This window comes from Lethenteron reissneri, chromosome 31, assembly GCF_015708825.2.
Source record: "Lethenteron reissneri isolate LAM-NWPU_2019-01 chromosome 31, ASM1570882v1, whole genome shotgun sequence".
Lineage (NCBI taxonomy): Eukaryota > Metazoa > Chordata > Hyperoartia > Petromyzontiformes > Petromyzontidae > Lethenteron > Lethenteron reissneri.
Genome location: NC_083809.1, coordinates 8,718,632 through 8,733,846, shown reverse-complemented (window position 1 = coordinate 8,733,846; position 15,215 = coordinate 8,718,632). Strand labels below are relative to the sequence as shown.

General features: G+C 51.8%; 1 protein-coding gene across 1 annotated transcript; it reads right to left on the bottom strand.

Moving 5' to 3' along the window:
* Nucleotides 1-1,819: 1,819 nt before the first annotated feature.
* LOC133349748 (aquaporin-like) lies at nucleotides 1,820-8,307 on the bottom strand. Its single transcript, XM_061563466.1, has 6 exons — nucleotides 8,087-8,307; nucleotides 7,647-7,752; nucleotides 6,300-6,701; nucleotides 5,076-5,240; nucleotides 4,593-4,673; nucleotides 1,820-3,972 (listed from the first exon to the last, which is right to left on the bottom strand). Exons 2-6 carry the CDS (start codon nucleotides 7,659-7,661, stop codon nucleotides 3,730-3,732), a joined length of 906 nt encoding a protein of 301 aa, XP_061419450.1. The 5' UTR covers nucleotides 7,662-7,752; nucleotides 8,087-8,307; the 3' UTR covers nucleotides 1,820-3,729.
* Nucleotides 8,308-15,215: the final 6,908 nt, after the last annotated feature.

Sequence of the window (15,215 nt, the reverse complement as noted above, 5' to 3'; positions counted from 1 at the left end):
CTCAGGTCGACGGGTTCGCAGCGCAGCGCGTTAACCGCACCACAGATGCTCCCCACTTATGCAGACTATCAAGACATCGTGGACACATATTTTTTTACACGCGCAAACATATAAAGACAAAGCCCCCCCCCCCGTGTAGCCTTGAAGACTTTTAGAGCAAGTAAAGAAATGCCAACACGCCACGCACAGACACGTACCGACACACGTTAAAATATACGCACGCTTACACAGACATGCAGGCGCATAGACACAGGCCGCCTTTGTCTCCCAAGTGGCAATGTTGACACACCGCATCGGGTACTCATTTGAGTTTGAGTCGACGTAGGGGAGGCCCAGGACCGGTTCGTCGCGGGTGTTGGGCGTGAGTACGTGGCACAGCGCGCGCTAACCGCTACACTACCGCTCCCCACATCAACAAACACACACAAAATACAGATATATTCGCATACACAGACACACATACGCCTACGCATAGATATATATACAGCATATATAAACTCAGAACCATATATAGTATATACATAGATCACCCATGTTTCCAATAAGACACGAACACACATGGCCACACAGACGCATACGCAAATATTCACACACACGCGCACAAAGAATCATAGATTATACAGATACAACACAGATTAAAATACTCACACACACACACGGGCGCGTAGACTAAACACGCAGTCACGCGTACTTTATTACACAGTCACGCAGATACTGAATATCACCCTCACACACGGTAACACAAAGTGACACACATGCACAGTCGCTCACAAAGACAAAGGTCCCCCGCATAACTTTTAACAGACTGTTGGGGCAAGTGCTGTTAGCAAGCAGCTATGAAGGCTGGCACGGTAACACAAGAGGGTGGGTGGTCAGCACCACGCCCGGCCGCCAGTGTTGATGTTTCGCACGCCTCACCAGGTACTTGTTTGAGGCTGAGTCGACCGTAGGGGAGGCTGCTAGGACCGGTTCAGATAACCGTCACCGATCTTAGCCGTGAGCGGGAATCGAACTCAGGTTCGGCCGGGTTCGTATATCGTGTAGTGCGCTAACCACTGTGCCACCGCTCGCCACCTAGTCTCACGCACCACACGGCCACTCACTAACAGAGGGGTCCAGCAGGAGGTTGGAAGGCATCGGAGGTGTTGGCCACGGCCATCTCTCAACATTGACCCCAAGGCTTCCTCTTTGGACAGGTTCCTTCTCGCAGTCGCGCAGCTCCACGCGCAGTGCGGACTGGCATGCAACGTGGCCAGCAAACAAGAGAGCAATGGTCGTAGTCCATCGGGCAAGGAGGGAACGCTTTCCTTGAAGTGAACTCAGTTTAGACAACCAAAAATCCCGTGGACAGAGATCGATGAGAGTGAGTTTCCAAAGTTGAGGAGTGTGATTGCAGGATGTTGCGCACATGATGGACGGTTGGAGACGGTGATAGTCTGAATTTGCCAAATTAAAAAATGACACCGCAAATTCATCGATCGGGATTACTGCATACCCACTGCAGCAATTAACGCCCCCTACCGGCAGACTAATGCCACCCCCCCCCTAACACTTACAAACAAGACTCATCTTGGTATCTTGAGTTCTCAAACTGGTGAAACACAAAATGAGCTTGAAACTTAGTAGAACAAGTCCTTGATATTGGCGCAGGTGTCAAGGCCCGAAGGTCATGGGATACATCGGCGGTGGAAGTAGCGACTGCACTTTCAAAGCCCAGGGTCAGCTGATTAAGCAGCCTCACTCGCGCCTCCTGAGTCCGCGAATCGAGCAAAACGTCGCCGTGCCATGAATCCATGCGTGACAAGTCCCCATTCGCCAGTGAAGAGGAGCTTTATTGGTGAGAATTTGAACGGCACATGGGCATCGTATGAATCATATCTTTGCAAACGTGACAACGCTGTCGGGTGGTGAAGGGTTCACGACAATAATGTTGGCATACAATCACAGCCACGTGGCATCCAAATTTAAATGTGGATCACGGAGGAGCATCTATCGACCAAATTGCGTTTGCTGTGAGTGTCGTTAGCTCGCTGACACAGGGAGGGTGATGCACGTTGACCACATGGGCGCTCATAAACTACGTCGGTTGAAGGTTCAGAGCCACTGAGTCAGAGCCACTGAGATCCAGGGTTAGCATCCAAACAGTCACGTGTGATTAAACCAGGTTCTCAAATGTAGGGAGTTGATGGTGTCAGCCCAGTCACTCTTGATCGCATAAATTAAATTAAATGCATTTTTCGAATTCGTTTCGCAGTATTTAATCTAAAAAAGTTAAAAAAATATTCCATTGATTGATATGCTGATGCAAGGGGTGGGCAACCACAATAATGAGAAAAGCCATTTTCTTTCAAATGTGGAAAAAAACACTCAATGCAAGACGATCCTAAATATAATAAATACATTCACGAAGCAGCGAGCGATTGTAGCGCTGCACTTTCACTCTTCATTTATCCTGGGAAGTGTCTTGAATGTTTTTTGTTTAACCAGGATCCTCTGCTAGCACGTTAGGCCAAAATAGTTTTCACAAAGTGTTTTGCAATTGGGAGGGATTTTTTTGTTCACGCGAGAAGATGTACAGAGCCGCTTGCCATACTGCCGTCTACTGGCCACCACGCAGCGCAGCGGCTTTGGGGAGTTTCATCACATGAACCGCAGCGGGCACCTATCAGAGAATGGAGACTAACGGATGGCATCGGTGGCTTTGCATTGCCACGTGGAGGGGGTTGGGGGGGTGGGGGGGGTTGGGGGGGCAGGAAGAAGGGGCCGTCCACGCCAGGGGTGGATTGACGGCCTAAAGGAGGCCCGACTTGAAACAAAAAAAAAAACAAATGGGCCAGCAGTAAAAACGATCGCCACGACCGGGGGGAAATAAAGGCGCTGAAGAAGTTGGTCCGGCCTCATCGTCAGCCGCCGTGCGATGATTGAAATAAAGAATGCGAATGACAAGCCCCTTCTCTTGCAAAAAGTTGCGTTACACGATAAACGCCGCTCTCTGCCCGACTCGTTCCCTCCTCAAAAAAAACATTCGCTCACCGGTGGCGGAGGAGCGTGCACGGGTTGTGAGCACAGCAGGAAGATGCCCACCAACACTGGAGTTTAGAAGTGCCCTAGTTATAACAACACCGTCAGGTGCATGATCGTATGCTCCCCAGACCACGCCACAGAGAGCCAATCAGGCCCTTCTCGTTTCACACTACAAAATAAACTATTTTTTTTATTTGACCAGGTAAGGCCCCACTGAGCTATATAACAATTTTGCAAAAGCGTCCTGGCCACAAATGATAGCTCAACGAAGCGGCTCATCACGTGCAAATCTATAGCAACCGAATACTGCAAACGCATGGGGTTTCTAAATGTGACGGGAAAAACCGGAGGACCCGGAGGATAATCGACACGACCACGGGGAGTGCGGGCGCGGCGGCTCCGGACAGCGGCGCTAGCGACTGGCGGGACAAGCTGTGCACCTCCGCGGTCCCGATGTCGCGGCACGCGGCGCACACGCATTGCGGCTCTTGAAATACTGAGTTTTTTTCATTTTGACCGGATTCGAACAAAAAAAAAAGGCTTTTCTTGTTATTTTGGTTACCGAGCTCTGAGCTATGGCGAAGGATACCGGAGAAAAAAAACACACCGCGAAGAAAACCCCCACGGGGCAGCGAACTTGACAAAGCAGACGAATAATAATAACAATAATCACATAACGGCCATCGGCGAGCCCTCCCCACGGACTCATCCCTCCGCCTCGGGCTTCACGGCGGACACTTTGGAGTGGCGCTTGGGGATCGCGGGCGCGGCGGCCACGCCGGGCAGCGGCGCCAGCGACGAGCGGGACGCGCTGCGCGCCTCCGTGATCTCGATGTCGCGGCACGTGGCGCACGCGACGAGGCGGTCGCGGTTCGCGGCCGACGAGAAGACGAGGTCGTGAGCGGCGGCAGCCAGGAGGCCGCCCAGCAGAGGCCCCATCCAGTAGACCTGCGGTATGCAGCGTGGGGACGTGGGGACGTGGGGGGGGGGCGTCGCGGGGGCCACACTGTGGTCGAGTACGATACTGCAGGTCACAATAACTCGTTCACTTACTCACTCATTCAGCACAATGAAGGTCACGACAACTCGCCCATCACCACACCGCAGGTCACAACACTGACAACAGCCGTGCTCAAATCCAGAGATGTGATAACTCTTATCGAGTCAATCTTGATTTGAAGAGTGCTTTTTTCTTGTTGGTTGAAAGAAGTTTAACATACATACATACAGGTGTGGCAATGATGACTCGATTAATTTATATTGATTTTAAGCCTATAATGCCTGCAACTAAATTATAAATTTTTTTCAACACGTTATTATTTAACCATTTATCCAAATACTATTGAGGCTAACAGAGAAAACTAAACTGTACAAGTGAGACAGAAAACAAATTAAACAACACAAACGAGACAGTAAAGAGACAATACTTTTTTTTAATTACTCAGCAATCCCAACTGGTGAGTGATTAATTGAATGATGCATTGCAAGAGGTCTGGACGGCTGCTTGTTGTGACAGGCCAACAGCATGCTGCGTGTGGGAGGTGCGTGGCACTGCACGCTCTACGTACCCAGTGGTGTTTCCATAATCCGCACACGAGTGCTGGTCCAAACGACCGCGCTGGATTGAGGCTGCCTCCCGAGAACTTCTCCTGCAGAGGAAACGAGAGGTGTAGCGTAAAACCAAACCACGATACGCTGCTGCCCTCACAAAACAACTGAAACTGGCTCGGGGCCAAGCAGGGCCAGGGGTACGCAGCCAATGACATCGCCTCATCGCCAACACGCGTCTCGACCCGGTCGTTACGCGTGACGCCAACGGCTTGGCTCAGCTTCCGCAGTGGAAAACCAACCCGGAGCCTACCTGAGCAAGTGCCCGGTTTGGATTGACACAGCACTGGCACGGCTCGGATATTCAGTGGAAAAGACGTTATCAGATTCATGAGCCCTCTTGCGTTTCCAGTGTCCCGTTAAAACCCGTGAAACTCTGGCCGGATCGCCTGGGCCCTCTCTGTGCCGCGTGGCCCAGCCGGGGCGGGCGGTGAGAGACAAACCGAGGCGAGGATTCCGGCGCCCAGTGCCAGCCCGACGGGCAGCGGCCCCGCTTCCCCGGAGCGGCGCACGCGGTGCTCCTCCCCGGCGAGCGCGCTCAGCACCAGCTGGAAGCTGCAGAGGAGCTCGGCAGCCAGCGCCTGCCCCGCGTTGCCCTCGCTGCCAATCTGCGGCGAGTGAAACACGGTGGGGATTTTGTGAAGGGTCAGCCAACGGACGTTTCATGAAGCTACCGAATGTGCTGGTTGGGCCGGAACTGTTGTGTGAAAAGGTGGTCCCACTGTGCTGAAGAGTGAGCGAAAACTGGGACTTTGACCCGGTTTGAAATGTTCTGGCATGAGGTTGAATTGTGAAAAAAGAAATCAAAATAAAAAAGAACAGTGCAAAATAAACCAAAAACATACATTAATATAACTGTAAGGTTCAAATAAATGACTGAAATCTATAGTTAGACATGTTAAACTAATGCTTGACAACTGTAAGTTGTTTATAATGTAGAATATTAGTTTGATGTCATTATAACGGCTGCTAGTCTCAATTTTTTTTTATTCACGATTGCAAATGAAACATTCAATGATGTGAAATTAGACTTGGACAAGACCGTCAGCGATAACAAAGCTGAGTCTTCACTGGATAATTAAAGGGCATTCATGTTATTATGTATTTGCCCGTGATACCATTCCACTTTATTGGAAACTAGGGCCCATGGCACCACCCCCACTCCCCCCAGTTGCTACATAGGTCAGGGAAAGGGCAGCGTTCCCATCTTCTAGAGAGCTCTTTCACTCACAGCACAGTCGTATTATCCGACTAAGCCAGTGGTTCTTAACCTTTACGGCAGCCTTGCACCCCTTTCGTTCTTAATTGTTAAAACATGAATCATGTTCATAAGTACAAACGTTTGATGAAACAAAGTAGTCGTACTTACCTTGCCCGTGCTTAATTTGTGTTTTCGATGATTTACCTTCTAAAAAAACAATCTGGCAATGTCTCGCACGCCCCCCCCGCCCCCCAGAAAGGGCATCTCACACCCCCCCCCCACACACACAACGAGGCCTCCCACTGTCACCCAGCGCGGCCCAGCGAGCAGAGCAGAGCAACCAAACCGACCGACTGACGGCGATAACCCCACAAACGCGACGGGGGAGGAAGAGAGACGAAGAAGAGGAGGGGAGGGGGCACATTCAACACAACGCGTTGACGGGACGCCGGGAGACTCCACTCACCGACGTGACCAAGTACTTTCTGCCGGACCGTTCCGGCAGCAGCAGGGCAACCACCCCGGCCGCCAGGACCGCGCCCAGGCACTGCGCCAACACGTAGGCCACCGAGGGCAGGGCCCCAAGGCGGCGCGTGCACAGCAGGGCCACCGTGACGGCGGGGTTGAGCTGCGCGCCGCTCGCCGGTCCCAGGCTGTGGGACAGCGCCGCGCACGAGAAGGCGGCGCTCAGCGCCACGGGCAGGGAGGCCGCCGCGCCACCGACGCAGCCGCAGCCGCAGGCGGCGTCGGCAGAGGGCCCTTCTCCCGTCGTGCCGGGCCAGGCCGCGCCGAGCACGGCGAGGACGAGGAGGAAAGTGCCCACGGCCTCGGCGAACGCGGCGCGCCAGAGGGACGCGCTGCGGATCTCCTGCGGTGGTGGGGGGCGGGGGGTGGGTCATGGGGGGCTCCCGTCGGAGGCATCGACGGTGCCAGGGGGAGGAAGAAGATGAGATGGGTGGGGTAGGGGGCTCCAGTAGATTTGACCAAATTTCGGTCTCGGTTTTATAAACACATCGGAGTTGCATCGACAAAAGGTCGTCCTCTCTCACGTATCCCATCGCCTTGCTGCACCTTATCGGCAGGCCCAGGCCCTGAAACGTTGACCCTCAGAACAGGAGGTATTTCTACAAACTTGCGTTGTCTGGGAAATCTCAGCCTGCTTGGGGAAATGCCTTCATTGGTGGGGTGCTGGAGTCCAGCTCGGTGGGGGTTCAAATCAAACAGCAGGAGTTGACCTCGCGAGTCACAACTCGAAGGGTAGACGGGTGTCATTAATCTGGCCTTCCTGAGAATCCTGCATGAGGTCCGATTAGCAAGGTTGGCTACGTACGGTGTAAAAGAAGTTCAACATACGGTACTCATTGACAATCGCTGCAATTCATTGGGTCCAATGACAGCCAGCAGAGCGATCTAACAACACCCTACCAATGACATAACCCTGTGGACCTGCAGGAGTTGCGGATTTCCCCAAAAGATTTGTCATACGGCAACTCATCTGGGGCTTAAACCTCACATTGGTGACCCGTAATTGCCTCTTGTGGATCATTGCCCGGCCGGATTTGAGCCCAGGAATGAGTCGAGACTGCACAAACTATTGACTATTTTTATTTTATTTATTTTACCCGGCAAATTGCCCACTGAGTTATTACAGCTCTGGCTATCGCAAATGATAGCCCAAATGAAGTGGCTCATCACGCGAGGCAAATGAAGGATCGCATTTTAAGGCTGAGGTTTTTGTTTTTGCCCTCTCTCTCTCTTTTCCGCCGTAGCGGTCGTAGTGGATCCGTCGTGCGCACACGGCCATCTTACTCACGTCCAGAAGAGCCATCGGTGCTCGTGTCGCGTCGCGGCTCGCGTGCAGGTAAATTTGTCGAGCGGGCGACTTGCGGCGAGAGACGAACAGAGAGAGAGAGAGAGACCTGTGGGCCACACCACCCACGCCAACGCGCACGGGGAGCTCATTAACGCCTCCCATTGGCCAGAGTGAATCACCACCGAGCCACCGCCGTCAAATTAATGCGGACCTTTAATGATTGAGAGAGCATTCATTCTCTGCTTTGAAGTGTCACATCGGGGTGGGGAGCGGGGGTGGGGGGGTTCAGGTAGGGGGGGGGGCCCATTGTTGGGCACGCAGCAAGTGGCCTCCGGAGTTGAGGAGGCCCTGGCGTGGACACGCGCACCTCCAGCAACGTTCCCATCGCAAACCCCCCCCCAAAAAGTCGTCGTGCAAACCGCCGACGCCGCTCCACTCACCTCGTCGAGTTATTTGATAAATTCGATCGCCGCTCGGGAGAGGTTTTACTCGCGGGGCGGCACACAAAGCGCCGGCGGCGGTTCGTGTTGCGTCGCTCGACGCGTCGGGGTCGCTTGTGACAGGTCTGACGCAGGTGGTGGCACACGCCGATTAATTATTCTCGCCCATTCACATCATCCCCCTCTCGCGTTTTGTACCCAAAAGGAGTACTCGAGGTTGCCGTGGTGATGGCTCTGGATGCGCGCGCGGTGCCGTTGACGGAGGTCCACGCAGTCCCCCCTCTCCGAGCCCACGCCGCGCCTCCCAGCATCCTCTCCGCACCGGGGCAGCAGCAGCCTCACCGGCCCCAACACGCGCCACCGCACGTGGCAAGGCGCGCCAAGCTGCTGGTCTCCCCCCCACCTTGCCGGGCCTGCGGGCAGAGGAGTGCGCACGCCGTTGCTGGGGGCACCTTGTCGAGGCTCGCGATGTGGCTCTCACGAGAGCCGGCGTCCTCTCGAGAGAGGTCAACGCGGCTCACCGGAGCTGTCAACTTTTGGCCCACGACGCAGTCGCCTAACGGCGGCCGCGCGTCTTCGTGGTGAAGACGCAGCTCGCGATGGCCGCCCGCTCACGATAGCGCGTCCTGTGAAGTACTGCTCGTTGTCACATTCAAGTTACTTCGCAATTTACACCATTGGAACCTCCTTTGCCAGTAGCAAAATATTATAATTGTTTTTTTTTATCCTTTTATCTGGCAACAAAACTGACACTTTTTTTCACCCCGAGCTCTCATACTCTGATGGTGCATTGTCTGTGAGTTGTGCGCCTTTTGGCGTCATCTGGTCCAACACCATGTGAGACTAGGCTCTAAGGAAAGCTGTCTCGGGTGTGGACCAATCAATTTCAAGGACAGTGCATACATTATCAGAGTTGTGTTTTTTGTTTGCATTCCGACCGCAGGTATTGTGGTCAATGCAAACATGACTCCTTGTAAAAAAGGTGTCAGTTTTGTTGCCAGATAAAATGGTAAAAAAACAATTATTATTATTACTTTGCAATGTTAAGGAATCGCCGCATTTGTCTCCCTTGTCGCAGGCATACAACCCTTGGCTCTACACTTAGGTTTGACAGCAAGTGGGTAGATCATGGCTGCCGCTACTGACGACAGACCGACACAGCGAAGGCCCTCAGGTACCCGTCTGTGAAACAATGTGCCGTTGCGATAGCCTTGTGCTTAGAGAATGGCGGGAATGATTCAGACTCGGCCTTTATTTCAGCTGGTAAGGCCCCATTGAGCTCAGCAGCTCTTTGGTAATGACGACCACAGTCCAAGCCAGTCGGTCGTGGTGGTTGTTACATGACTGGGCACTGCAGGGTGGAGGGAACGTGCAAACTAACCAGAACGAAAACAACAACAACAACACATCTACACGGAATCCACTCCAGAACTCACTGCACACATGATAAACAATATACAGGGCTTACGTACAAATCAAAATCAGTGTCAAAACCTCCCCGTCACAGACGTGTGTAGATATACCGTGTACGCAGCCTCAGACGTAACGGAGTTTAGTCGTAGAATTAACAGTTAATATTCATTCTTATTCTGAGTTCTTGCCAGTGGAGGAATGCCCTCGCTTGGAAACAGGGCCTTAACGGGCAGCGAGCCCAACCGGCTCCGGATTGGACACTGCTTCTAAAGTTCGCCCTTATAGGTTAACATTCGGAATTTGGTGTTGATGGGCACCCAAATAATAATGGCCTTTCGTCGTGAACGACGTCCTTTTATCAATTTTCTCAATTTTGGCGAAGATGTCCGGTTCAAGGCGGTTGATAAACTTCCTTAGAAAGGAAACGCAGCCAAGTTTCTAACGAGCTGAAAAGAGACACTGTGTGAGAAATAATAATAATAAAAATGAGAACAGGGAGAAGATATACATGCTTAACATTTTCACACTGCTGCGCGTACACAAAAGCAAGCGGTAAATTTCACGAGCGGTTGAATTGGGTTTGAATACGGCCCACAAATTAACTCCGGTCACGCAGCGCAATGAAATACAATAGAATTTGAACCTATACAGCGTCTAAATTGCCACTGCATCTCAAGGTGTTTGTACAGTATGATGTAAATCACCAGGAACAGAATAGTGTGTGTGTTTATATGAATATATTTTAAATAGATGCAAGAGCAATAGACGGAAGAGGAGAGGATGATTGTGAACCTGGTTCAGCTGAACAGAGGCGTGTGGTTGGTAGTGCAGACGGCCAGTGGGAAGGAGGTCCATTAAACAATTAGCGTGGTTGGCTACGTACGGTGCGAAAGAAGTGCAACATGCATACCGTACTAAAAGCACAGAGGCACCATGACCGAAGACATTGTTCGCTGCTCTAACACTAGAAGGGGAGTAGAGTGAGTTTGTAGCAAGGCGAGTCCGTGGAGGATCTTGAAGACGGTAAGGGTGATATTGATGCCCATACTGGACATCTGCGAAAAAAGCTTTATAGCTCATCGGATTCCCCCGGTATCAATACATTTTCTGAGCCAGTTGAGTAACTGGCGTGGGGCAGGAAGTGCCGCCCAGAGAGACTGCGGGACAGGAGGCGAGGCTGCACGATTGCAGGGCTTAAGGCCCATGAGTGTTTCACGGTGACCACGTTTCTCTGGGATAGGAGTGAAGAGTCGATGTCTACGGAGGAGTGGGGGAGCTACACGCTGCCTCCGTAAATGCCATCATTTGGCTCAAGAAAACTGGAGCCAAACATCTCGACTGCTCTTTGACTTCTTCTTGGTTCTTTCGGTAAACTCACGTAGAAGGGAAATAATAAAATAATAAAAATAAAACGTAATAAAATACAATTCTCACGACGTTTCGGCCACAACGCAAGCAGCCGTCCTTAGGTGAAGAACAGGTCTGTCGGAAAGACAGCGTCTGAATGCTCTTTGACTTTTCACACTGAGCCGCACGCGAGTCGAAGAGTGTTTGTTCACTGGCGTTGTGCGTGTTTCACCAAGAGCGTTAGCTTTTAAATAGCGCCTAGCAAATTTAAACTTCGAGTTGAGCAAAGAAGGAACTTGATTCTGCTTCTCAATACTGAGTTACCCCCCTACCCTACCCACCTCTCTGTGCTTCGATTGTGCTGCTGTTACTGCTGCGTGGTCAATCCCGTAGAATGCCTGGGCCAGACCTGGCCTCAGCAAACTCCTGGCGCCAGGAGATGAGGTGGGGTGAGCACACAACACTTGAATGTCACCGAGCCGCAGTAAAAAACAATCGCGCTCTTTGCAACATTCAGCCACGGCCGCGGCCAAATCACCGTGGCTGTGTGCGGTGTCTCACCAAGACCTCAGAGGCTAAGCTGGACAGATAGGGTTAGGACTTGCATGGGAGACTACCTTCTGGAATAGCAGGTGGTACATGTAGCCTTTGAGCTGCTAAGTGCATGGCCAGGGGATGGTAGCAGAGGAATGGATTTTGAATCTATCTGTGAGGAGTTTCGAGCGTTACCTCTCACACGCGTGGGATTCTATGGGTGCCCAATTGTCATCTTCTTTCTTCCTTCCAATATTAGGAAGCCACTGGAGCCGTGCACTTTTATATCTACGTTTAAAACTCATTTCTTTAGAACTGCTTTCTGTGTTCAGTTCGTCGTCCTTCCCCCGCACCTCCGATGTGCACGGTTGGCTACGTACGGTGTGGAAGAAGTCCAATATACATGCATACGTGAAGCCAAACACTCATTATTGCAAACTGGCTAAACATCCGGGATCCTTGTGAAAAAGAGGTCTGAGGGTCAGTAAGGCTTTCTTGGGTAAATAATGGACATTATTATTCCGACGACTACTATCGGAAACCGTCTACGTAGTTCCATGGAGCCTCTTGCACAATATACGTTTGTAGCACCCAGCGAGGTCCGTAATGAAATGCGCAACCGCCTCTTGCCAGAGCGGCTCGTAATTTCTAAGAAATCAACGTCGGCAGTGTCCATTGAGGTCGCCTCTCGGCACAGTCGGTGGCACGCAAACCCAGCAACAATTACAGCAGCAGCAGCAACAACGACGACGACAAAGGCGCCAGAGACGCGGCTGTGTGCCAAACTTTGCCGCAAGCAACTCTATTCAGGGCATCGTGACGGTGACGCCAGAGGAGGGCATTTGCTGGCAAACGTGGTTGGGAACGAAACTGTTATTTGTTTTTGTTTAATCTTGTGCCACACTAACGCCTTGCACTCACGCACAACTCTCACGCTCTTAGGAAGTGTAAATCTCTCCCCTTCGTCCGCCCCTCCTCATCCTCCTCCGTCTTTTTGCGTTCGGCTGAGTTGAGAGCGACGTTAAAGATCTCGGTCTGAGTGTGAAAGCCACGCGACAGATGCAGCTGATGGCTGAGTTAACTGCTGTCGCTACTCCAGCTGCTACTGCCTCCGATGAATTTTCATAGTTGGCAGCGGCAGGGTGTGAGAAACAGACACCGTTCTGCGAGTCCCCACTGCATTATGCCCTCTCCTCGCCTGTGCCATCTCTAGCCACGTGTTTGATAGTACACACTCAGCTCCAGGAGATTTACTTAAACCCCATTATGCCCCACGGAAGCGCATCACGAGTTTGTGCACGGCATTGCTTTTTGCTATGAACGGGGCCCCATATTTTATATGGAGCGCTCGTGCCAATAACATATGGTTATCCGGCAACGTTTCCATAACACGCCTGTATCTATTGATGAGAGATGGAAGGTCACAACCTGGTCCAGAGTGTGTTTGCTTAAACATAAATGCTGCAAGGTAATATTGGTCTGGAAAGATTTATCAGTTTTCTCAGTTTAATTTATTTGGTATAGCCCTGTGAGCCATTCGGCTATTGAATCGGGTGCAACCGCAACAAACAAAAACATGAACAAGAAAACATCTTAAAGTGACTATGTGACTGTGTGCAAACAGAAAATCCAAGAAATAACGGCAAAATCCTCCAGAAAAAGCACCGTACACCAACGCTGTGTGCAAAAATCCCAGTGGGATGCAAGTCAAACAACAACAAGACAACTTAGATTAAGGCCATCAGTTTAACTCCGTACTACAACAAACAAACATGGCCAAACCAAAAAACTTTTCTAAATCACCAAAATAAAGCCATAAAAGCAATGTAACAGTGATCATAGGAACTGTGACCGAATTTTCACAATGAACGACAATAAACGACATAGACAACAATAATATGACAACAACATAGACGACAACAATAATAGACACCAGATAATATTCTGATGAACTAACACGTATATCCGTTATATTTATACGTAAAGAGGCAGAATTAACTTATTGTATTTTGCTCATATCAATTGTCTCCGGTCCACGTGGGCGAAGCTTGCCCAGTGCAGGGGGGGGGGGGGTGTCAAGAGGAGGCCGCCACGTGAGAGGCCGAAATCGCGGCAAGTGTGCACACAGCACGCCTTTGCTGAACTCGGGTCGCCACCTTTTCCATTGCAAACCAAACCCGGACCGTGTTTCTCAGTCATCACGAGCTGTGCAAGTTTATAGTGTGTGCGTGTAAGTCGATGTGTTCCTATGTGTGTGGGTCGATGTCTGTGTGTAAGTCCATGTGTGTGTCTGCCTTTTTCGCGCGGGCAATGCCGGGTACTTACCGCTAGTACTGTAAAAAAGGTCAACAACAATAACAACAAAAAACCGGTACCAGATCTCGGTACAAATCAATTCCTGCCACCCGATCACAAAATATGAACCTTATGGCGGGACCCCGGGGTCCCATAAGCCTCCGGCTCTCGCATCAACTGCGTTGCGACGTCATTTTATGTCTGTTGAAGGTGAACGATGCGGAAATCCATTCCTCTCGACGAGCTTTGCGCGATGCGCTAATCAACGTTTCAAAGTGTTGTTTATGACTACGGCAATTTTGGCAACGACGGGTGCTTGGTGAAGAAACGAGAGGATTGATTTGTGGTGGGTCGCGGCGTTGGGACGGAGTGGCCAAAATTAAATAAATTAATTACGATGTTGACTTCCGTTTATTCAGGGCCCCGTGGTCCCGCCAAAAGGTTCAAATGTCAATTCCCAGACTGTCTGGGGCAAACCCAGACAGGTGGCAACCCTATGCTGAACCCAAATACAAACCCTCCCACTGGGTTAATTTACCCGTGCCGTGGCTAAGCCCTGACGTCGTGACCTTCACATGCACCTCAATGACCTCAATAACTGGAACAAGGAAGATTGATAATGGGCGTTTTTTTTCTTCTAGACTCTATGAATTAATGCATTTTTGGAATTTCAGGCCTCGAAAGTGCGGGCACTGAGACTGATGCTGGGAACTACTGCTGCTGGGTCAGTGGGGTCACACAGCCCACACACTCAGCCAGGCAGCGAGCCACGCACTCAGCCAGGCAGCCAGCCACACCCTCAGCCAGGCAGCCAGCCACACACTCAGCCAGGCAACCAGCCACACACTCAGCCAGGCAACCAGCCACACACTCAGCCAGGCAACCAGCCACACACTCAGCCAGGCAACCAGCCACACACTCAGCCAGGCAACTGGCCACACACTCAGCCAGGCAGCCAGCCACACACTCAGCCAGGCAGCCAGCCACACCCTCAGCCAGGCAGCCAGCCACACCCTCAGCCAGGCAAACGGCCACACACTCAGCCAGGCAAACGGCCACACACTCAGCCAGGCAACTGGCCACACACTCAGCCAGGCAACTGGCCACACACTCAGCCAGGCAGCCAGCCAGGCACTCAGCCAGGCAGCCGGCCACACACTCACCCAGGCAACCGGTCACACACTCAGCCAGGCAGCCAGCCACACACTCAGCCAGGCAAACGGCCACACACTCAGCCAGGTAACTGGCCACCCACTCAGCCAGGCAACTGGCCACCCACTCAGCCAGGCAGCGAGCCACGCACTCAGTCGACCCCTGCAGGCGCTCTCAGCCACCACCCAGACCCAGCCCACACATTCAGCAACGCATCCAGTTGCATTCCCAGTCACGTGATTCATTGTACACCACCAGACACGTAACAAAGATGCCCCGTGTAGCTTTAACAGACTGTTGGGGCAAGTGCTGTTAGCGAGCGCCTATTAAAACCAAAACGGCACGCCCGGGGGTGGGTGGCCAGCAACTACGCCCAGCCGCCATTGTC

Coding starts and splice junctions, on each gene's coding strand:
- LOC133349748 (XM_061563466.1), bottom strand. Junction 4,674..5,075: donor GCGCCGGAATCCTCGCCTCG/GTTTGTCTCTCA, acceptor TTTCCTCTGCAG/GAGAAGTTCTCGGGAGGCAG. Junction 3,973..4,592: donor GATTATGGAAACACCACTGG/GTACGTAGAGCG, acceptor TGCATACCGCAG/GTCTACTGGATGGGGCCTCT.